The 24579-nt window shown below is 38.8% G+C and overlaps 1 protein-coding gene across 1 annotated transcript in view; it reads left to right on the top strand.

Annotated features, from left to right (window-relative positions):
* The first annotated feature begins 9444 nt into the window (after positions 1 to 9444).
* DYNC1LI1 (dynein cytoplasmic 1 light intermediate chain 1) overlaps positions 9445 to 24579 on the top strand; it is a 29771-nt gene continuing 14636 nt past the window's right edge. The window contains exons 1-4 of the mRNA XM_014052807.2: positions 9445 to 10115; positions 10414 to 10487; positions 19156 to 19272; positions 20204 to 20434. Of these exons, the coding sequence (XP_013908282.2) occupies positions 9955 to 10115; positions 10414 to 10487; positions 19156 to 19272; positions 20204 to 20434 (583 nt within the window). The 5' untranslated portion in view covers positions 9445 to 9954. The remainder of the gene's footprint in view (positions 10116 to 10413; positions 10488 to 19155; positions 19273 to 20203; positions 20435 to 24579) is intronic.

Raw genomic sequence — 24579 nt, 5'->3', positions numbered from 1 at the left:
AGCAGTTTTCCTTTGGTCCATAAATCAAATAAGGGGCTAAGTAAATGTGTCGGAAAGGAAAAATATGGATGAACCCAATTAAGGGTATCCAGCAACTGTTGTAAATCAATCAGGGAAATAACTTTTTGGGTAAGTTTAAGTGAAGAAAAACCGGAGCAGAAAAAGATTGCAACACTGTATGCCCCAAATAAAGTTAGGGAGAGTGTAGTTGTATTTTTTCCGGAGCAATCTACAATCAATAGACACCTAAATCATTTTGTATTTCTGAAAGCCAATTAGGTTGTATCTTTGGGGCTCCAATTAAAATATCATCCACATAATGATATACCAAAGCCAATGGATGCTTGCGAAAAGGATTTAATGCTGCAGCAATATAAAGCTGACATAAAGTAGGACTATTTAACATTCCATGTGGCAAAAAACTCCAGTGATAATGTTTATTAGGTTCTGAATGATTCACTGCAGGCACAGTAAATGCAAACTTTTCCTGATCAGGGGGGCAGAGGGGAATATAGAAAAAACAATCCTTTAAGTCAATTACCATTACCTCATGATATTGAGGAATCAAATTAGGTGAACAGACAACATATCAGCAATTTCTTCTATACCTTTCCCCCTTTGCTAATTGTTCTTTTAAAATTTGCCTCATGGGGGTGTACAATAACCATGGAGAAGCGGAAGAATTAACCTCTTCATGAGGTCCAATTGAAGATGATTTAAGGGGAATAATTTTTATTTGATCATAATCAGGTGGAGGTTTTGTAGTCAATTGTTTTCCTGCCAAAGCATCAGAGCCAAGTTTTCCACTTCTTGACAGCATTGAAACCATAGATGTAATATCTGTACTGGAGCCCGGGGTTCAAGATGTAAAGTATGCCCTATCTTTGTCCAATCCCATAAACAGAGAGTCCCGCGCTCCGGATACCAGGAACAATATTTCCCTATCTCCCCAACCAGTTTCCTTATGTCTGCCTCAGGTGCTGTAATATCTGACTTTTGTAACAGGAATCGAAGTTCCTGTACATGTTGTTGCTGTTGTTGACATAGATTGCACCCATACTTACCACTGAGGGGGTTGCAGAGGATGAAGGTGCACCTTGGGATCTATTCCAGACGAAGGTAAGTATGTTGGCTGTGCTTCCCACAGAAGGGTGTCCCTGTTCGGGCACCAGATGTTGGATTCAGAAACCAGTCATAGCAAGGTATCCAAAATGTCTGTCTGCTTCCGCAGAGTACATTATTTTTTATACAGTTTTTTTTCTTATTTTTTTTATGTTTAAGAATATTTTATTTTCATTTCCATAACATATAATCACATGTATATTATTACATAGACAATATCATGTTGTAAGAGAAGACAATATACATGTGCAATCATACTACTTTAAAATCAAAACTGGAATAGTTCCCCCACCCACCCTCCCCCCCCGAGCCCCCACAACCTACACCCCCCCCGACTTCCCAGAACCCGTACATGGTATAGATATTTAACAACCACAGTCTAAGATATAGTGATAAAAAATAAAAGTAAGAAATTAATAACCTCTTTACATTGAACTTAGCTCCTCCTTGCTAAATTAACTTTAAACAGTTCAAATCATTCCTAGTCTTAAGCATAGGCTATCTGGAATTTCTTAGTTCCATATTTATTTTGTATATAATCGATTCATTTTTTCCAGTCTCGTTTGTATCTCTCATTTGAATGGTCTTTAAGACATGCAGATATTTTCGCCATCTCAGCTAAATTTGTGACTTTCAGTGTCCATTCTTGGATTGTAGGCAAATCTTCCTTCTTCCAGTATTGCGCCACCAACAGTCTTGCTGCCGTTATTAAATGCAAAATCAGATTAACCTCTACCACTGTACAATCAGTAATGATACCTAACAAAAATAACTGAGGAGTAAATTTTATCCTTTTTTAAAGAATATTTTGTATAATCCACCATATTTTTATCCAAAATGCCGTAACCTTTTGGCAAGTCCACCATATATGAAAATATGTAGCATCAAGAGAACCACATCTCCAACATTTGGGTTGTAAATTTGAATACATCGAGGCCAATTTTTTAGGATCTAAATGGCATCTATAGAACATCTTGTAGAAATTTTCTCTCAGGTTTTGGCCTTGTGTGAATTTTAAATTTCTTACCAAAATTCTTTCCCACGTATCCAACATTATTGGTTCTTCAATATTTTGAGCCCACTTTATCATGCAGTCTTTAACTATTTCTGTTTCTGAATCCATCTGTATTAATACATTATATATCCTCTTTATATGTATTAAGCTTTGATCTCTTGTTTAAATAGATTATCCTGACCTTGGATAAAACCAATTTTTTGATCTATTTTCCACCTGGCCTGTAATTGCCCATACTGGAACCATGTTTGAACTGCCTTCTCCTCTTTTAATACCTCTAAGGATTTTAGTTGTAGTACCCCCCCTTTCCAGGGTGAGAAGCTGTCTGTAAGTAATTCTATCCTGTTTTTGTGCTATATTCATATTTTCAATTGCATGTCTAGGAATTGCCCACATGGGTATCTTGTCATTTAATTTATGTTGATATTTTTTCCAGACCCGCAATAAAGCATTTCTTAAAATATGACTTTTACAATTTTTGTCCATTTTTTTGTTAAATAACAGGTAAGCATGCCAACCATATACCAAGTCATGTCCCTCAATATTCAGTATCCTATCATTGGTTAAATCGATCCAATCACTGATTATGGATAATACCACTGCATCATAATATAGTTTTAGATTGGGTAGTTTCAAACCTCCCCTCTCACGTACATCTTGCATTATTTTCAGCTTTACTCTCGGCTTCTTTCCTGCCCATACAAATTTATTGATACCCTTCTGCCATTCTAAAAGATTCGCATCTTTTTTAAGTATAGGTAACATTTGGAAAAGAAATAAAAATTTTGGTAAGATATTCATTTTCACCGCCGCTATTCTTCCCAACAAAGATAAGTGCAACTTATCCCATTTTTTCATCTCTATCTGTATACTATGCCAGAGTGGTTCATAATTATACTTATATAATTTCCCATTTGAGATTAAGATATTAACTCCGAAATATTTGACCTTTTTGACTCCTAGTTCTTCCTTTTGTTTAGTATTCATATTTATGGCTAATATTTTTGTTTTCCCTAAATTTATTTTAAAACCAGACACTTGACCATGTTGATTAACCGTATTCATTAGGATCATACTAGATTCCTGCGGTTGATCCAATATTATAACCAGATCATCCGCAAAAGCACGCACTCTGTATTCTTGCTGCCTAATCTTAATTCCTTTTAGACCATCCAAGCCCCATATTTTATTCAACAATACTTCCAAAGTTATAATAAACAATAGTGGGGACAAGGGACAGCCCTGTCTTGTTGTACCTTTTCCAATTTGAAAAGAGTCTGTTAAACTTCCATTGACTATGATTTGAGCCGTTTGCTGTTGATATATTGCTTTGATTAATTGTAAAAAACTTTCTCCTATTTGCATTTTTTGCAATGTCTTCAACAGGAATTACCAATTAACTCGATCAAAGGCTTTCTCAGCATCCAGAAATATGAACACAGCAGGAATTTGATTGTTCTTTACCAAATATTCTAATGCATTAATAATTAATCTTACATTACTTTTCATTTGTCTCCCTTGAATAAAACCTGTTTGGTCAGTGTCTATCAATTGTTGAATAACCAACATTAACCTGTTTGCTAGTATTTTAGTAAAGATTTTATAATCTACATTAAGTAATGAGATAGATCTATAGTTTTTTGGTTGAGTAATATCTTGATCTTCTTTGGGTATTAGAGATATAAAAGCTGTCTTCCAAGATGGAGGCACCTTACCTTCCGTTTGAATCTTATTAAATAATTCTCCAAGAGGTTCTACCATTTCTAACTGTAGATTTTTATAGTAAGCCGCTGTCAAGCCATCTGTGCCTGGTGCCTTCCCTGCCTTTAATTGCTTAATTACCTGTAAAATTTCCCCCGAGGTTATTGGTTGATTCAATTTTTGCCTGTGCTCTTCTTTAACTAAAGGTATTTTCTCTTTATCTAAATATCTCTCTATATCTAGACCGTTAATTTTATCCCCCTTATACAACTCTGTAAAAAATTCCCGGAATGCCTTTTGAATCTCATCCTGTTGGAACACCTCCTTCCCTCTGTAAATCAATTTAGATATGTTTCGAGAATTCCGTTTTTTCCTAATCTGATAAGATAACCATCTGCCAGGTTTATTTGCATTGCAGAAAGTATTGTGTTTTGCGTATGACAAACTAGTAGCTACCTGATCAGAAATCAGCATATTAAATTGAGCTTTTAATATAGTAATTGCTTCCTTAACCTTTGTATCCCCTGGGTTCAAAGTTAATTCCAGCTCTTTCCTCCTAATTTCATCTTCCAATTCTGTTCATTTTACCCTTTGTTTATGTCTATGTGGTTTATTTATATTTATCAACACTCCTCTCATATATGCTTTGCTTGCATCCCATACGAATTCCATAGGTGTACCCTTATTCATATTAAAAACAAAGTATTCTGTTAGCAATTTTTTACAATTATTGATATACTTTTCATTTCTAAATAAGTTTTCATTCAATCTCCAAGACCTTCTTGCCTGTACCACCACCCCCAACTCCATCCAAACTGGGTTATGATCCGAAAAAACTCTAGCCGCGATCTTTGTCTTCTTCACCCTGGAAAGCAAATCATTAGTGATTAATATAAAATCAATCCTAGAAAAGGATTGATGCCTATCAGAAAAGAAGGTAAAGTCATATTCTTCTGCATTTCTTTCTCGCCAGATATCTCTCAGTTCACAGTCATCCATCATACCGAAAAAGGATTTAGGTAACTTTGCTCGCATCTGAGTGTTTGGGCGAGAAACTTTCTTATCTCTCGTAGTATCTATAACACCATTCCAGTCACCCAATAGTATGCAAGACCTATAATCCCACTGTACTAATTTAACATGAAGATTTCTATAGAATCCATCTTGTTGTTGATTAGGAGCATAAATTCCCAAAATCAATGTCTTTTTCCCTTCTAAGATCAAATCTAACACAATGTATCTTCCATGGGGATTTGCTTCAATTAATTCAGCTTTCATATCTTTTCTTAAGTATATAACTATACCATTTTTCTTTTCCATAGCAGAAGCTACAAAATGTTGACCAAGTCTTGGGTTAATCAAATATTTTTGATCAGTTGATTTAATATGAGTTTCTTGCAGACAAATTATATCATTCTTAAACTGTTTAAGATAGTGAGATATTTTCTTTCTCTTCTGTGGAGAGTTCAATCCATTGACATTCCATGTTAGAATCTTAATTGTCATCTTTGGTTTCCTGAAGCTTTTTTAGAGCCTCCTACATAGCCTGTTTAACCTTTGGCCTGGCTCTTCCCACTGCTTCTGGACAGGTTACTGTAGATTCTTGACCGATAGCAGGTGATTGTTGGAGTTGTTGCGTTTTGGCTTGTTGCTCTATTCGTCTGGTAATCATACAGCTTGGTCTTTGTTCCATAGCTCCTTGCGCTTCTAGGAGAGAGAGATGATCCATCTTGTCTGGTAGTTGTGTGGTTTGCTGTCTATCTTGTCCTTATTGTGGTCTTTCTCTGGGTCCAGATGGTGCAGGATGTCCAGCCATCAAAATATTGTGGTAAAAATCTCGAGTTTTCCATACTGAGTTGAGACGGTATCTTTGCCTATCAAATGTGAGTATAATGCCAAATGGTGTGTCCCATCTGTACTGTATCTGATGATTTCTAAGCTCTTCAACTAAAAAAGCATAATTTTTCCTGGCTCTTAACATTTGAGGTGGTATCTCTTTCAAAACAGTCAAATCCTGACCCCCAATTTGGAGCTTAGTTTTATAAGACTCTTGTAATATCGTATTTCTGAGCTCTTTTGTGGTAAAATATATAACAATGTCTCGAGGGAGCTGCTTCTGCTTTGCCAGCCAAGAATTAACGCGATAAACTTTATCAATTTGCCAGTCAAAATTAGCTCCCGGTCTTCCCAACAGACTATCAAAGGCTTCTGAAAAAATCTGTTTCAGGTTTTCCTGCTTATCTTCACGCAACCCCCTTAATGCCAGCTCCATTTGCCTGTACTGTATCATAATAATTTCTTTTTCAGCATTTTCAACTTTTTGTTGCACCACCTCTGTTTTTGATGTCAAATTAATATTGGCTTCATTAAGATCATATAGACTATCTTCAATTCCGGAAACATGTTCTGTCAGTACATTTACAATCCCCAGCATATCATCTCTGATTTTAGAGACCCAGGTATCAATTTTATCAGACAACTCCTCTTTAAGTTCTTTTATCTCCTCTTTAATATCTTTAAGTTTGTCTTCCACCTTAATTGTCTGAGTGTTAAAAGCCTCATTCAGTTCCTTCAGAAAAAATTATTTTTTTAGTAGATCACCAGTAGAGGGTGTAGAGAGCGGAGGCTGCAACTTTGTGCCAGGTATGGGCGATGTGCCAGCACTTCTGGGGGCCGAGGGGGGCATCTTCAAATTAAGATTTGGTTTTGAGGCCATTCCAAGTTTTATCTTCAAGCAATTAATAAAACTCTACTGGCCAGTTATACAGCTGTGGAACGAGGTAATAAATCACCCCTTTCCTTTGAGATTTTGTATACAGTTTTAAGAAGCAGCAAATAGGATATATAGCAACAGCATTGTTATTGGCATATTCTCCTTGTCAATCTCTAAGAACATCCCAGCCAGGGTAGAGTCTCACATATCTAGATGGTTCCTGATACATATCTAGATGGTTCCTGATACTGATATGGTTCCTGAACCATATCTAGATGGTTCCTGATTAGCGGTGCTAATTAGGTGAGCTCATAGACATCTGAGGTAAACAGTTACTGAGTAATGGCAGTGTGCTGCACATGCCCCCCTTTGTAACCTTTCCTCTATCTCTATAGTGGAGGGGTGCGCACATATGCGTAGGTGGGCAGGGAGATTGAGTGGGCACAGGTGCAGGCAGTAAGAAAAACATTCACCATCAATGAACATACTAGCTGAATACCTGTGCTCCACTATGAAACTACCATATTTTTGGGAGTATAAGACACACCTTTTTCACTCCAAAAAGAGGGTGAAAATCTGGGTGCGTCTTATACACTGAATACAGCCATTTTTGGCCTTCCAAAACCCTGCCCATGCGCCAGTGGTGGGTTCCTACTGGTCCACACTGGTACGTCCATACCGGTAGCGGAAATTGGGCGTATGCAGACAATAGGCAATTACAAAAAGGGAAGCCAACTTTCTGAATTCTGTTTCTTTGCACTTAGTGACTTATAAATAGACTAATGTTCTGAAAACCTGACCTAAATTACTATATATTTTAAATAGCTGTAAAGCTATGCTGAAAAAGTTGTTCTCAAGGTATTGTGATAAATTCAATAAAAAGAAGGGAATTCTTGATGAACTTAAGGAGAAATGAGAGTATTGGATATTAAATGGACAAATAAAATTACCAATCAAAGAGAATATTTGCACTTCAGGATTGAAATGAGATATTCTCTTCCTCTTCCTCTCTTCTCTAGTCTCTCTCATCCTCTTTCTCTTTGTCTCTCTTCTCTTTCTCCTTCTTTTCCATACTTCCTTCACTTTCTCCCTTCTCTCTCCTCTTTGTCTCTTTCTGTCTCTCTCATCCTCTTTCTCTTTGTCTCTCTTCTCTTTCTCCTTTTCCATTCTTCTGTCACTTTCTCTCCTTCTCCCTTCTCTCTCCTCTTTGTCTCTTTGTCTTTCACCCTTTCTCTTTGTCTCTCCTTCTTTCCCACTCTTTTATCACTTTCTCTCTACCGCCCAACCTGTCCCCATACTTATCTTCAACTGATCATGTTTGCAATAGTTTACCTTTTCTAAATAGGTGCAGTTCCTTTACCGGATCCTTCGCTCACTCAAAAACACACACACACACACACACACACTCACTCACTCACACACAGACAAAACCATTTTTCTCCATTTCAATTTGGATCCTATAAATCAATTGCTCTGTGAAACATCTGTGAAAAAAATTCAGGTGCTCAGGCATGAAAATGTGCCACTCAAACACTATACTTTTCCACACACACTGAAAAAAAAAAATAGAGGGAACATTGCTTGGAAGGATGGAAGGCTGAATCAACCTTGAGCCTGGTGAGATTTGAACTGCCACATTGCAGGCAGGCAGAAATAGCCTTGCAGTACTGCATTCTAACCACTATGCCAACACAGCAAGACAATTGTTAAGTGATTTTTGCCCTATTTTAAGCTAATTGTTAGTAAATCACTGCAGCTGCTAAGTTAGTAACACAGTTGTAAAGTGAATCTGGCTTTCCCATTTTGCTCATATGATCTCAAAAAAATGATCACATGACCCCGAGACACTGCAACAGCCATAAATATGGACCAGTGGCCAAGCATCCAAAATTTGATATGACTATGGGGATGCTGTAATGGTCATTTAGTGGGAAAAACAGCCATGTCACTTCTTCAGTTGTAATTGTGAATGCTCACTAAATGAATGGTTGTACATTGAGGACTACCTATATATCAGATATCAGACCAAAGGAATGGTTCTATATGAGAGATATTCCCAGATAAATATTTTTCAATGTTTTTTATGTCTATTGAGAAGTGGAGTTGCTCAAAGTTACAATTTAGTCTTTCACTAAAGAAGTAGTGAATGTATAACACTTTAAAAAGAAAAAAATATGCATTTATACTGAAAGATCTTCCTGAATTTAAGCCCAGCTTCAACCCAGAGATTATATACAGAAAACTTTTGTCTACCATTTATTCTTATCTAACCTAAATAAATTTCCCATTTCAAAGACATTTTCGGGAAATGGTCTGCTTGCAGTGAATTCCATACAAAGACATGAATTTAATCCCTACTCCATTTGTATTGTGTACTGTATACTTATTGCATTCTAGTAAGGCAAGTCATTGCTGCCAAATTGATCTCTGCTAGGAGCAGAGATCAAGTTGAAAGAATTTTTTACTTCAGCTCATAAAATCTGTATTGTCTTAATAAACCTATTAAATGTTTTACAGCATGTGTCAGGTGTAACATAGTTCCTTTTTTAAGGCCAGATGCTGCAACTGACAGTTATGACCTGAACAGGTTTCTCTTTGAAGAATGTCATTGGTTATCAAATAATTTTGCTTGCAACTATGTAGTTGAAAAATGCTTTTTGTCTTCTCTGCCTTTACTGACTTGATTTATACCCAACATGGTGTCTGGCAGGACTCATTGTTTAAGTGGGGTCTTGTCTCTACCCGTGACTGTGGTGCTTCTAGATAAAATATCCACCATATTGTGTCCAAATGTCCATCAAGAGCCTACACTGGCCCAATGTCTGATTTTTTCAAAATAGACCACCTTGTCCTTGAATGGATAGGTGGACTGGACATTAACATTCGAACTATTGTAAGTCCATGTATTTGCCATATTAATAAACTGACTTGAGTTGGCTCGGGTGACCTGCCATGGGCGTGGCTGCTAATGAGTAGCTGTGGGTGAGGTGAGAGATTATCACCGTAATAGAGCATTTGCAAGTGACGTGTTAAACGACCTTTTCCCTTTTGCTTTTCGACATCGATGTATAATACCTACGGCCCGTGAAAAGAGGATAGAGAGGGAAAGATAAAAACCAGAGAAAGCGGACAAACCGAGGCCACAGCGAGAATTGAGGAGGCGTCCAAGAAGGGACCGCATGCAAGCGCCTCTCCTCTCGCCTCGGCCCCCAACATCCGGGTTCTTGGCCACGCTGCTGATACTGTTGTTTCCGCTCGCTCTGGTGGCTCGCTACCTCTCCATTGAAGAAAAGGCGACGAGGGCGCTGGCAGAAAGGGCTATTCCCATAGAGCGGCAGGAGGGGGATCCAGGCGTGTCTCCTCCTCCGCGCTGGTGTTGTGAGTGTGCGTGCGCGCAGCGAAAATGGCGGCGGTGGTGGGAGGGCGAGCCGGCTCCTTTCGTTCCTCTTCTTCGGCAGGGATGAGCTCGGGCTACGGAGCTCCCGCCGCCGCCCTCGGCACAACTAACAGCAGCGGTGCAAACTCGCGCGCCGGGGTGGACGAGGACGATGGACAGAATCTTTGGTAATTGAACCCGTCCCCCTCTTCCTCGCCGGCTCCAGATCGCTCCTCTCTTCTCAATCGCCCAGCAACTGCCCCCGCGTCGCTCATCCCCATTGATTCCTTTTTTGGGGGGCTGGGGGCCTCGCCGGGAGATTCCTCCGCCATGTTACCGTCGCCCGATCCTTTGTGCTCTGCCCCAGGAAAGATCTGTCTTTCCTCCCGCATCCTTCTCCCAGCACTGCTGTCGCGCCGTGACAGGAGTGGATCCTTTTCTTCCCGGGCTTTGCCCAACCTCACGCCTTTTCTTGTTTCGCGGCAGGTCCTGCATTCTCAGCGAAGTGTCCACTCGTTCCCGATCTAAACTGCCTTCTGGGAAAAACGTCGTGCTGTTGGGTGAGTGGTCCCTTTTTTTCTATTTCCTGCTTATTCTTCCCTTTGATTATTCTCTTTCCTTATTCATCAGGGGGCTGGACCGCTTCACGCTTCTTTTAGAGCGCCGCTTGTGTCGAAGGGAGAGGTCTCGTCCTCATCCTCCTCCCCTCACAAGATAATAGTAGATTTTCTTGTGTTAAACGCAAATGCATCACTGGAGAATGTTTTTCTTCCTTAACCAATAGTATATATGAAATAAGCTGTTAACACTTTTTTTGTGGACTTCATATATGTCTTGATTAGAAAGCTGAGCGAAAACCCTTTGAATACTTATCTAAAACCTGTCAAATATGTTTGATGAATGATTTATCAGCATTATGCTTTAATACATAGGCATATGCTTTAATGCTGTCATCTGATATTTGAAGTTGTCAAAATTTATTCAAACCATGTCCTGGGGCATGGGGAGCCTCATAAAGTCTTAGAGCATTTAGTGTTATTTACTGATGGAAGTTTTCTATTTTCATGCAGTAAACCTGTTTCTTGAAATACAAACTTGGGTATCAAGAATGTGTAAGCCCCTTCTGGGTTAGCTTTCAAATAGCTACTTTAAATAGTGTATAGGTTAGTTAATTTAAGTTGTAGAAATGATAGATAAAAATATCTACTGTAAAGATGTATGACACATCACTTGGGCTTCTGTATTTTTCACACATAAGACACACTTAGCTTTGGGGGAGGAAAACAAGGGGGGGGAAATCTGTCTCTGCCTCCAGAAATTTGCCTCTTTGCAGCAAACATCAAACAGCCTGATCAGCTTCAACACAGCCTGATTTAGCATGAGCAGCTGATTGGTGGTTGGATCTGTCTCCTGGAATACTACCGACCAGCTGTTCCAGGCTGAGGGGATCGCTGCCAGCCATCGCCGCTGCCTATCACTGCCTCCACGCACCCCATTTCCGGCTTCCGCACGTCTTGTTTTTGGCCTCCGTTCAACCCATTTTCAGCCTGCTCCACAGACATTCCTATCCACTTTGGGTGTGGGGGAGTGCATCTTATACACTGAAAAATATTCTTCAAATTGATTTGACAACCATATGGAAGTGACTTTTTAAAAATAATTATTTCCCAAACTAGCATTCAGAATATATGGTTGTATATAAAAGGTAATTCTCAACTTATGATAGGTTGCGTGACAAATATTCAGAGTTATAATGGACCTTACCAGAACTATTTACAACTTGCATTCAAAGTTCTCTCAAAGATAGAATAGAATAGAATAAGTTTATTTATAGGCCGCCCTTTTCCCTGAGGGGACTCAGGGTGGCTAACAACTTATATGGGAGGGGATACATACAATGACATATAACATAACATGTAATTAAAAAATAAGCAACATTCATTCAGCATTCGGGTGGGGGCGAATTATAATCTTTACCCCCAGGCCTGACGGGATAGCCAGATCTTGAGGGCTGTGCGGAAGGTCTGGAGGGTGGTGAGGGTACGAATCTCCACGGGGAGATCGTTCCAAAGGGTCAGAGCTGCTACTGAAAAGGCTCTCCTCTGCGTAGTGGCCAGCCGGCACTGGCTGGCAGATGGCACTAGGAGGAGGCCTAATCTATGAGATCTAATGGGTCTCGAGGAGGTAATTGGCATTACTCTGCCTGTGACAACATTTTGGATGCTTGGCAACTGGCCTGCCCTTATAGTCATTTGCAGAGTCCTGCTATTTATTACAGTTTTTTGCCAGAAACCAGGATTAGTTCTGGTTTCCAGCAAACACCCATTGCTTGTTCTCTTAACCATCAAAGTGCTTGTTTTACAACTATTTGCCTCACAACTGCCACAAAAGTCATAAAATCGGGCACATAATGATCACCTAATGACCAGCTTAGGGCCATAAATTCCAGGATCAGTTACAGAAGTCATGGAAGTTAAGCCAATGGTGGGTTCTGGGCTCAATGTCCTCCACATGAAAGTGCTCATAACGCGCGCACATGCATCTTACCATTTAGTGACGCCTCTGCGAGCCTCCCCGACACTCCAGCTACTCGGCGGAGCATCGCGCAGGCGCTGTACACGCCACAAAGTGCCGAAGGATTAAAAGACAGGTAAGGAGGGTGGAGGCCCCTCCGGAGCACCATATTGGAATGGTACCCGGTGCTCCGGGCAGGCTCTGGTATGCCCGTGCCAGGGCTTACCATCTGCAACCCACCATTGAAGTTAAGGTACTGTCTGTACTGGTCAGGTCTGATCTTGCTTAGCTTTTGAAGTTCACCAATACATTCTATAGCCATCTACTGGACATGAAAGTTGGATAATATTAAAATATATCTGTATTGTTTAATGAAATAGTAACATTAAAATAATGTATTTGGTTTTAATCCAAAATTTCAAGAATCTATAATTTTGCCTCCAGTGCTGTATTACACAGAACATGTTTTTGAGGCATGATAGGTAAACTACTTTAGCATATGAATGGAAGTTATGCTTTTTAGACTACTAGGTTTATTTTCCCAAGAATAAGAACTTTAGTGATTAAGGCACCAAAAACTGGGAAACTAGAATTCTAATCCTACCTTAAGCATAAAAACTGGATGGGTAACTTTGGACCAGTCCCTCTCTCTCAACGCAGCTCACCTCACAGGGTTGTTATTGAGGGGAAAATAGGTGGATAAAAAGTACCTCATCATATTGAATTATTTATAAAAATAAAAGTAGCAACATACTGTGCGCTAGTTTTCCATAACTTTGTAACAATGAAGTTCTTTTAATTTGTCAAATTAATTCAAGTTTTCCATCACGAGCAACATTATTTATAATTCTCAGTACTCTTTATAACTCCAATATGTTTCCATCAGTACTTCCTCTTTTTTACTGTTCTTATACAACAATGATCGTCTTATCTCTGATCACTATTGCTAATCTTTCCATGAATAGTTTTGTGGTACATTATTACTTGTTAAATATCTATGACTATTACGTACCTTGCAACATAAGGATATCACTTTTTGTTTCAGATGGCTAAAGGCCATCTATGATATTGGGATCAGATATGTGATTATATAATTTCCCCATTTTGGAAGGAATATCTCTCTTCTCAAATGTCACTTAATCATCATTAGCAGTGACTGTAAGGCTTATTCAATTTTCCACAACCTTAGTGTCATTAAAATATTAATAACAGCAATAACACTGACCCTGACAAAAACCACCATCAATTGCAAAACACAACTTTACTTGGAACAGCTTAGATCCTAGAACAGTACCTTTGACATTATTGAACAACAACATCTGCCTATCTGAAGTCCTTGGGAAGGATTCGAACGGTAGATAAAAATGTAAAATCTGGCTAAACATCTGACTATGCAGCAAACTATGACAAAAATATTCCAGGCTTAATTTATTAATTGAACTTTAATAACTCTCATAACTCTTCCAAATGTTGCTGTCAAACTTGTAGTTTTTAATGTGATAAAAAAAATACAGTTTGACAGTTACATGATGTCAAATATCAATATTCTGGGAGACCTGAATCGCACTTCAGAGGCTACATCAAATTGGACTTAAGATGCTGTTTCTTCTATAATAAATGGATGCTAGTCCTGGCTGTTGGAAATAAAAGTTTTTAATATAGTTCTGAAATTTTGGATTATAGGCTTCATTAATATATGTATATATACCCATCTTTAGATGAACAGAAATCAAATTAATGATTCAGTCTGTGCTTATATGACAGATTGTAAGAAGCTGATATCATAATGTGCTACAGTTTTCCAGAAATAGGGAAGGTAGCAATTTTGAACTAACTTATAAGGAGGTAGGAATGTTATAGAGGTCAGGCTGGTGTGATACTTTAGAAATCAGGAGAATATGAGTTATACTCCTGTCTAAGGCATAAAGCCAGTTGGGTGACTTTGAGCCAATTGTCCTCCCTCAGTGAAAGGAAGAAAGTGCAGGTATTCCTCACCACCACAACTGAGCCCAAAATTTCAGTTGCTAAGCAGGCAATTGTTAAGTGAGTTTTGTTGCATTTTCACCACTTTTTTATCATAAACAAATCACTGCACTTAAGTGAATGGTTGTGAGTGAATCTGGCGATGGTGAGGTGAATAGGTGAATCTTCACCTATTGACCTTGCTTATTGGACATTGGCAGGGAAGGTTACAAATGTTGATCACATGACTACAAGACAGAGCAACTGTTATAAATACATGCCAATGGCTAAGTGCCCAAACTTTAATCATATGACCATGGGGATGCTGCAATGGTCATAAACATGAAAATCAGTCACAAATCACTTTTTCAGTGCTGTTCTAACTTTACACAGTAAATGAATGGTTATAAATCAAGGACTATCTGTAATGCAAAGTACTAAAGCAGGGTTCCCCAGTCTGTGGCCTCTGGCCTATAACTGGGCCGTGGCCTTTGCAACCAGGCCACTCGCAGCCCCACTCATCCAAGCAGCCAGTGCCTGCAGCCCTAATCATGCTTCTTTCTTGCATGAGTGTAGCTGCATGTGTGTACATGCTGTCCTGCCGCTTGCATGGCCCACTTTTCCCACTCCCACCGCCAACCGGGCTGCCAAGCTGCATGCTCCCAATGCTCCAAAAGCAGAGCAGATACTGAGTGGGTCAAGTGCACCCTGTCAGCTTTGTTGACTCACCAAGGCTGCTGATCCGCTTTTGGAGCGTTGGGGAGCCTCTTGAGTATGAAGGAGCAAGAGATTATGCCCACAAAGACTTCACTTTCCATGCTAAAAGCTTTGGAAATGGACAAACGACTTTGGGGGAGTAATTTCATTCAGCTTCAGGCCTTCTGTCCTTTTGCAAAAGGTTTTGGCATGGAGAAGCCTGAAGGAGTCGAGACTGCCCCTCAAAGGCTTCTCTTTTACGTTTGTGGAGCTATATGTTTGTACCCCGGCCTATGCTTGCGTGGCCCAGTTCATTCCTTCCCCCATCCAGGCAGCCAAATAGCAAAGTTGGGGACCACTGTCCTAGATAATATTTTAATAATTTTGCTGAATTTTACAAAAACTCCTATAAATATAGAAGTTTTTTACACCTATATCTGCAGAAGTGTACACTTTTTACAGAAGTGACATATACTGTTGATATATATTGTTACATTGTTAGTTTGTTTTAAATCAATATTTAACTATGCTATTTTTGGCTAATGCAAATTTGATTTTAATTGTTTCATATTCTATCCCATAGGCTTATTTTATGAATTGTACTCTAAAAGATAAATTATAAATATTTATCAAGTAAATGACTATGCCATGCAGGAGTAAATTACTTGACAAAAATTAGTTCAAAATCATTATCACCTCTTTATATTTGATACTTTATCTCTGTGTTAGATAGTCTTACTTGACATTCTGAGAAATGTACAAATCCTTATATTGTACATTAATTTCCTATTCTCTAAGACATTCATTTGTACCTTATTGACTGCTGCTCTGGAATGTCAGTCGACTGTCTGGGGAGGACTTTTAGAGAATGCCAGAAAGAGAACCGAAAAAAAAAATATCTTGTATATCTGGAACAGGGGTGTCAAACTCACATCATCATGGTGGTGTCATGTGATGTATCGGGACTTTTTTCCACTTCGCTAAACTGGGTGTGGCCAATGCATATACTAATTTATATAAAATGTATTTGATCATTGTTAATATCTAACATAAAAAGCTCTTTATTTTGCTGTAAAAGGCTGCTATGCTTCGGTAAATTCTTGCAAAATATGTGTTAGACCTGTTAATGTTATTATTGTTGTTAGTTGCGAAGTCGTGTCCAACCCATCGCGACCCCATGGACAACGTTCCTTCCTGTCCTCTACCATCCTCTGGAGTCCATTTAAGCTCATGGCCACTGCTTCCGTGACTCCATTCAGCCATCTCATTATCTGTCGTCCCCTTCTTCTTCTGTCTTCAATCTTTCTCAGCATCAGGCTCTTGTCCAGTGACTCCTTCCTTCTCATTAGGTGCCCAAAGTACTTGAGTTTCATTTTCAGGATCTGGCCTTCCAAAAAGCAGTCAGGGTTTATTTCCTCTAGGATGACCAGTTTGATCATCTTGCAGTCCAAGGGACTTGCAGGAGTCTTCTCCAGCACCGTAGTTCAAAAACTTCAATTCTTTGGTGCTCAGCCTTTCTTATGATCCAAACTTCACAGCCATACACTGCAACTGGGAAAACCATAGCTTTGACTATTCACACTTTTGTTGGCAGGGTGATGTCTCTGTTTTTTAATATGCTGTTTTTTAGTTTGCCATACCTTTCTTCTCAGGAGCAAGGGTCTTTTAATTTCTTGGCTGTAATCCCCATCTGCGGTGATCTTGGAGCCCAGGAAAATAAAATCTTTCACAACCTCCATTTCTTTCCCATCTGTTTGGAAGGAATTGAGATCGCTGGATGCCATAATTCTAGTTTTCTTAATGTTGAGTTTCAAGCCAACTTTTTGACTCTCCTTCACCTACATCAAGAGGCTCTTCACTTTCTGCCATTAGAATGATATCATCTGCATATCTGAGGTTTTTTATATTTCTCCCAGCAATCTTAATTCCAAATTTTGATTCATCTAGCTCCACCTTTCTCATGATGTGCTGTGCATATAAGTTAAATAGGCAGGGCGACAGTCCTTGCCGAATTCCTTTCCCAATTTTGAACCAATCAGTGGTTTTGTGTTCAGTTCTCACTGTTGCTTCTTGACCCTCATATAGGTTTCTCAAGAGACAAATAAGATGATCTGGTGCTCCCATCTCTTTAAGAATTTGCCATAATTTGTTGTGATCCACAAAATCAAAGGCTTTAGCATAGTCAATGAAGCAGAAGTAGATGTTTTTCTGGAACTCCCTAGCTTTCTCCATGTTGGCAATTTGATCTCTAGTTCTTCTGCCTCTTCAAATTCCTGCCTGTACCTCTGGTAGTTCTCAATCCACATACTACTGGAGCCTAGTTTGTGGGATTTTGAGCATAACTTTATTAGCATGTGAAATGAGTGCAATGGTACAGCAGTTTGAACATTCTTTGGAATTGTCGTTCTGTAATTGGAATGTAAACTGATCTTTTCCAATCCTATGGCCATTGTTGAGTTTTCCAAATTTGCTGGCAAATTGGATGTAGCACTTTTACTGCGCCATCTTTTAAGATTTTGAATAGCTCAGCTGGAATACTGTCACCTCCACTAGCTTTGTTGTTGCTCAGATTTCCAAAAGCCCATTTGACTTCTCCTTCTTGGATGTCTGGCTCTAGGTCAGTGACCACCTCATTGTGATTGTCAGGGACATTAAGCTCATTTTTGTATAGTTCTTCTATGTAATTTTGCCATCTCTTCTTAATCTCTTCTCCCTCTGTTAGGTCCCTGCCATTTTGGTCCTTTATCATGCTCATCTTTGCATGAAACATTCCCTTCATATCTCCAGGTTTTTTGAAGAGATATCTGGTATAAGATCTCTTATTTTCTTCTATTTTGTTCCACTGTTCATTTAAGAAGGCATTCTTATCTCTTTTAATTATTCTCTGGAATTCTGGATTCAATTTGGTGTGACTTTCTCTTTCTCCCTTGCCTTTCGCTTACCTTCTTTCCTCAAGCTATTTACAAAGCTTCCTCAGACAGCCATTTTGCTTTCTTGCATTTTTTTTTCTTTGGGATGGTTTTAGTTGCTACCTCTTGTACAATGTTGCAAACCTCTGTCCATAGTTCTTTAGGCACTCTGTCTATCAGATCTAATTCCTTAAATCTATTTGTCACCTCTACTGTATATTCACCAGGGATATGATTTAGTTCATACCTGAGTGGCCTAGTGCTTTTCTTCAATTTAAGCCTAAATTTTGCAACAAGAAGCTCGTGATCTGAGCCACAGACAGCTTCTGGTCTTGGTTTTACTGACTGTATAGAGGGTCTCCATCTTTGGCTGCAGAGCACATAGTCAATCTGATTTCTGTGTTGATCATCTGGTGATGTCCATGTGTAGAGTCGTCTCTTGGAAAAGAGTGTTTGCTATGACCATATTCTCTAGACAAAATTCTATCAGCCTGTGCCCTGCTCCATTTTGTATTCCAAGGCCAAACTTGCCTTTTATTCTGGTTAACTTTTGGCTTCCTACTTTAGCTTTCCAATCCCCCATGATGATAAGGACATCACTTTTGGGTGTTAATTCTATAAAGTGCTGTAGGGCTTCATAGAACCAGTCAATTTCATTCTCTTCAGCACCAGAGGTTGGGGCATAGACTTGGACTACTGTGATGTTGAATGGTTTGCCTTGGATTCAAACTGAGATCATTCTGTCATTCAGGGGATTGTATCCCAGTATTGCTTTTCCTACTCTTTTATTGACTATGAAGGCTATTCCATTTCTTCTAAGGGATTCTTGCCTGCAGTAGTATATCTGATCGCTGATTCCTAAGATGTTGATGTTCAGTCTTGTCATCTTTTGTTTGACCATCTCCAGCTTGCCTTGATTCATGGATCTTACATTTGCGGGTTCCTATGGAGTATAGATCTTTACAGCATCAGACTTTCCTTTCACAACTGGATACATCTACAGCTGAGCGTCCTTTCAGCTTTGGCCCAGCCGCTTCACTCTTTATGACACTACTAGTACTAGCCCTCTGCTCTTCCCCAGTAGCATATTGGTCACCTTCCTCAGGGGCCTGTTAATAAATGCTCAATTTTTGTTTTTTAAATGTAGGTGAAGATGGAGCAGGTAAAACTAGCTTAATTGGAAAACTTCAGGGAATTGAGGAATACAAGAAAGGAAGAGGAATGGAATATCTGTACCTAACTGTTCATGATGAAGATAGAGATGGTAAGTACATTTGAGACATGAATATGTTATATTGTTACTTGGGGCACATTTCAGTATTTTAAAATGTGTGTCATCTTCATTAATCAACAACTACCAAATAAAATATCCCTTAGTACAGGGGTCCCCAGGCCACAGTCTACTACCAGGCTGTGACCTGTTTGGAACCGAGCCACATGGCTGGCACACAGACACAAGCGGATCAATTTGGCGAGCAGCAGACCAGTCTGCGTGCACGCTTGGAGCTCAACTTGTATTAGCCAGTTCTCCCCCCACCAGGCTACCCAGCCATAAATGTCAGGGACTATCTATGGGAGTTGGTAGGCAAGAAAAAAAGTGAATTTTGAAAGAATGGTTTACACTATAGAAAACACGATGACTGATTGAGAGTAACTATATAAGATAAGAAATGTTCATTATCTTTAATGACTGCTACTTGCTATTTTTTCTACTCTCAAAAGCACTTCTATAGCGTCTCTCTGTATCATTTTCCCATCATTTCTAATCATTTTCCCAACTGTTTAGCTTTTATAATGAGCATTACATTAAAGAGTATCATTCCCTCAATTCCAATATTTCTTACTTGCTTTTATTTTGTTTTTTTCCTGCTTTGTCTGTTGTTTCTCTTAAAACATGACCATTGTCAAAAGTCACCTGACAATTTGCAGATTTGTATACTTCAGCTAACAAAACAAAAACTATTTTGTTGTGAATCATAAGGAAGTTTTTAGTTTCAGCTACTTAAATATATATTTGATCAGATAAGAATTCAGAACTTATTTTTAATGAAAGGTGCTACCATGTTTTCTTTCATAAGAAACTTTTTAGATATTTGCTATTAAAATTCAGTGTAATCATAATTGTGTTATATAGATCTATGATTTATTTTTTTCATTTATATTAATGCGCTATTCAACTTTTGCTTTGTTTCTAGATCAGACAAGATGCAATATATGGATTTTAGATGGTGATCTGTATCATAAAGACCTGCTCAAATTTGCAACAGAAGCCACCTCTCTAAAGGATACTTTAATTATGCTGGTAGTAGATATGTCTAAACCGTGGACTGCTTTAGATTCATTACAAAAGTGGGCAAGCGTTGTAAAAGATCATATTGACAAATTAAAAATTCCTCCTGAAGAAATGAAAGAAATGGAGCAAAAAGGTAAGTATTATAGAAACATTTATTTAATACATGTGGAAAATTATCTATAGCTTTATCTTAATTATAAAGGCATCTTTTTCCATTTGGAAGATATTAGCTATTATAACTCTAATGATGACTTTAGATCTTGCATCCATTTTTATGCCAAAAACTAATTGGAAGAGACCTTATCCTAAGAGGCAATATAAATCTTATATTTTAATTAAAAATAATTATTTTTAATATTTTATATTGACCTTATTAATATATTTATATTTTCACTGCAATTGAAAATGCTACCAGGCCATTATGTATGAGATTATTATTACTAGAAATAGTACGTTTAGCATATAAACAATTCAATTTAATATGCTTGAAATAGTTTTCATTATAAAGCTATAGAATCAGTATATCTCTTCAAAATATACTAGTTAATTGAATTTTTTTTAAAAAAAAATCTTTAAATACATACATACATACACACACAAACACACACATATATATTCACCTGTATCTTCTAAAAATTGTCATTTTGGAAATGCAATTGGTTCAAAATATCTGAAAATAAACATTATCAAAATATACTTCTGATATTAACAGCCTGCTCCATAATTGATGAACTCCATTGTTACTCAGAGATGTGACCTTTCCATTATATCCACTAAATCCTACTTTTAATATAAATAAGAACTTCTTATATAAAGAAGATGTTGTAGTATCTTTTTTACTAAATCAGCTTTGATGTGCTGCAAATCAAATTGGTGCTCTTCATACGTTTAGCATATAAATTATTAGTGATGCTGGTTGAGTGATAGAAGCTTGACCTGATAGTCCTAGAGAGTTATTTTGGACTTGAATGTGCAGGTTATTCCTAATCTATGAGATATAGGATAGTAGATAACTTTTGGAATTACTGTATTTTTTGGCGTATAAGACTCACCTTCCCGCCCCAAAAAAGAGGGTGAAAATCTGGGTGCGTCTTATACACTGATTATAGCTTTTGTGGCCTCCCAAAATCCTCCCCTGTGCATCCGGTTTTTCACAAAAATGGACCTACAGAGAGTTTGGGAGGCCTTTGGCTTCTGTATATAGGGCAAAAACTAGTGAAAACAGCCCCGTTTTTCACAAAAACTGGCATCAGCCATCTGAAGTTAATTTCATGTTTATTCAGGACAGATGTTAAAAATTGATAGGGCCTTCTTAGTTATCTGATTCTCCTTTGTACCTGTTTTAGGATTGTGTATTATCGGATCATCTCTTGTTATATTCAACACTTCATCACGTATTGATTTTTTAACAAACTTTACATGGACTTCTCTCGGTAGATTGTTCTTTTTATGTAGTTTGTCTGGATTCTATGTCTCATTGATCTCACTTGCCATCTCATCCTTTCCTATTCCCAAAGCCTTTGCCATAAAGTCTGCCATCGTGTCTGGTAAATCCTCACCTTTTTCTTACTTACATTCTGAAACCGTAGAAATTGGGCTGCTTTCTCCGATTCTAATGTGAGGACCGTTAACTCAAGTTCTTTGTTTGTCTGGATCAGCCTAGAACTCAGCTGCTCCATTTTTCCCCTCTCATTCTCCAACCTTCCTTCTATTACATTTATTCTTTGTTCGTGTTTATTGATCTGTTCCTGGAACTTCTCAAATTTATCATCCATCTTCTGCATCCTCTCCTTTAGTTCTCCGGTATTATTTCTTATTTCTCTAATATCCTTTTTTAGTTCTTTGTGATTTTTAATTCCTGCATAGTCTGTAATATCATCTGAAGCTTCTTAGTTGAATTGGATCTTTCTCTCTGTAACATATCCTCCGAAAATCTTTGGTTTGAAGGGCTGGCAGCCGCTAGAGACGGCTGGGATGCTGGCTTCCTCCCTGTGCCAATTTTTGTTAAATTTGTAGTGCTTATCATTTTTTGGAAGAATTGGATCCCCAATTTAGTTATTTTCCAAAACTCCCACTTTCTTCTCTCCCTCGTAATTTCTTTCTTTCTTTCTTTCTTTCTTTCTTTCTTTCTTTCTTTCTTTCATTCTTTCTTTCATTCTTTCTTCCTTCCTTCCTTCCTTCCCTCCCTCCCTCCCTCCCTCCTTCCTTCCTTCCTTTCTTCCTTCTTTCCTAAAGATGTGATTTCTGATCTTCATCCCCAATGCAGGTAGTCCTCAATTTATTACCATAATTGAGCTTGGAGTTAAGTTGTAAATTGTTGTGGTCATAAGTTGAGACATCACATGACTAGACTCATTTTTTTAGCATTTTTGCACAGTTGTTAAGAAAATAATGCAATCATTAAGTGAACACCATGGTTGTTAAACAAATCCATTTTACCCACTGGGCATTTTTGCCAGAAACCAAAAACTGGAAACTATCAAAGAATGTTAAAGATCACAGTCTACACCATAAAGCACCGTAAACATGAGCAAATTGCCATGTATCCAAATTGCTGTCGTGATAATGGGGATTGTATTACAGCCATTGTAATTTTAAAATCAGTACTTTTGAAGTGATCTGTTGTAACTTTGAATAGTCACTAAATAATCAGGCATAAATCGAGGACTACCTGTATAAACAAATTTAGGAACTCTTCATCTATCAAGTTATAAACAAATATCTCTTTTTCTAACCCATACTGGATTTATATGCAAATCTATATATCCTCAACTTTTCAGATCTGCTGTCAACAAAAAGGGTTACTAGAGCTTTATAGTAATATGTCTTATTTTAACCATGGTCAAACAAACCAACTATATATTTCTTCAGTTTAATTTAATTCATTCAGATATTTTGTAGGATTTGATTTTCTTTTTCTTTTTACCATCCCAAAGGCTTCCTCGAGGCTTTAGCAAACCTTTTTTATAAATCCAATAAAAAGTCATTATCCAGGTAATTCTCTTAGTTCATCATTTGTATTTCCATTTTAATTTTCTAAACTTTAACCCAATTTGGGGGAGTTACAATTTCTTTTGTACCAATAGAAAATCTGTCCAGTCATTTTCCAAGGTGCTGCTTGGAGTGTTCAAGCATGGGTTAACTTCAGCTTGCTGCCCAAGGACTGAGTTTGTTTAGCCACGCCACCTGCTTCCTTTAGAGGCTCAGTTTAAAAAACTCAGTCACCCTAAAAGGACGCAGTTGGGGAGATCCAGTTCTTGGACAGCAAGTTGGACTCTTGAAACAGTCTAGTGTAGCCTAGTTTTTTATTTTTGTTGTCAGTGGATAGTTTAAGAAGCATTAGGGTTTTATTATTTTTCCCTGCAAGTGAAAACTTTCTCATACAGCCTTCCTGACGTGTGGAACAGGCAGCTTGGAGCGAGGCTGCCTTCTGTGACCACACGGTCGAGGCACCACCAGGAGGCTTGTCAGCGGCCGCTGGCGAGCTCAGGGGGCAGGTAGGAAGGTTAGAGAGCCCCCAGACGCTGTCAGAGGACTGTTTCTAGCCCCAGAGACTCTACTGAGCTATCCAGATTGCCGACAGTTTCCCAGTGCCGCTCCAAAGCTTGTGGTGGCCATTTTGAAAGGAAAAAAAGTGGCACGCTTCATTTCCCAGCTGTTTAAAATGCCGCAGCCTGGTTTTCAAAGCAGATCGCCACTGGGAGGGCATTTAACATTGGAATCTTGTTCTGGGGCTCCAGGCAGGTCCCCCCCTCCCCAGGAAGACTATTGAAGGCGGCCACAGGGAGTTTGGCTTTGCTCTGGCCATTCCCTGTTTTATTATAGCGCGGATCTGCGGGCGCTCTGGGACTTTCCAATTTGGCGCCAAATCTTGCACTGCTGTTGCTCCCTGTCTGGCCCTTCCCTCAGAACTGTGACTGCATAAGGGGTTCATCACTTATATCCCAGGCACTTCCAAGGCTTAATTATTCAACTTGCCTGTGTTACAGCTTGGAGTGGACCATGGCCAGCAATAGTGTGGCTGAAGTCAGTGATCAGACAGGTCCTTCCTCCAACAAACGCAGCAGTTGGATCTTGAACATGATCCGTCACGGACTTACCCTGGACTTTCTCTCCTTACCTCCGCGGACATTCATCCGCTGTCCCCTTCTGAAATCTGCCCACAAACGACAACTGATGCAGGCAGAGATCAGGCATTTGCTGGACATAGCGACCATCAAACAGGTACCATGGGGCCAGGAGGGCAAAGGATTTTACTCGATCCGCTTCCTCGTTCCC

Source organism: Thamnophis sirtalis, unplaced genomic scaffold (genome assembly GCF_051295495.1).
Source record: "Thamnophis sirtalis isolate CommonGarterSnake01/CBP01778 unplaced genomic scaffold, rThaSir2_p1.2 scaffold_4, whole genome shotgun sequence".
Classification (NCBI taxonomy): domain Eukaryota; kingdom Metazoa; phylum Chordata; class Lepidosauria; order Squamata; family Natricidae; genus Thamnophis; species Thamnophis sirtalis.
The sequence above is the reverse complement of the archived record's forward strand: the minus strand, read 5'-3'. Positions and strand labels throughout refer to the sequence as shown.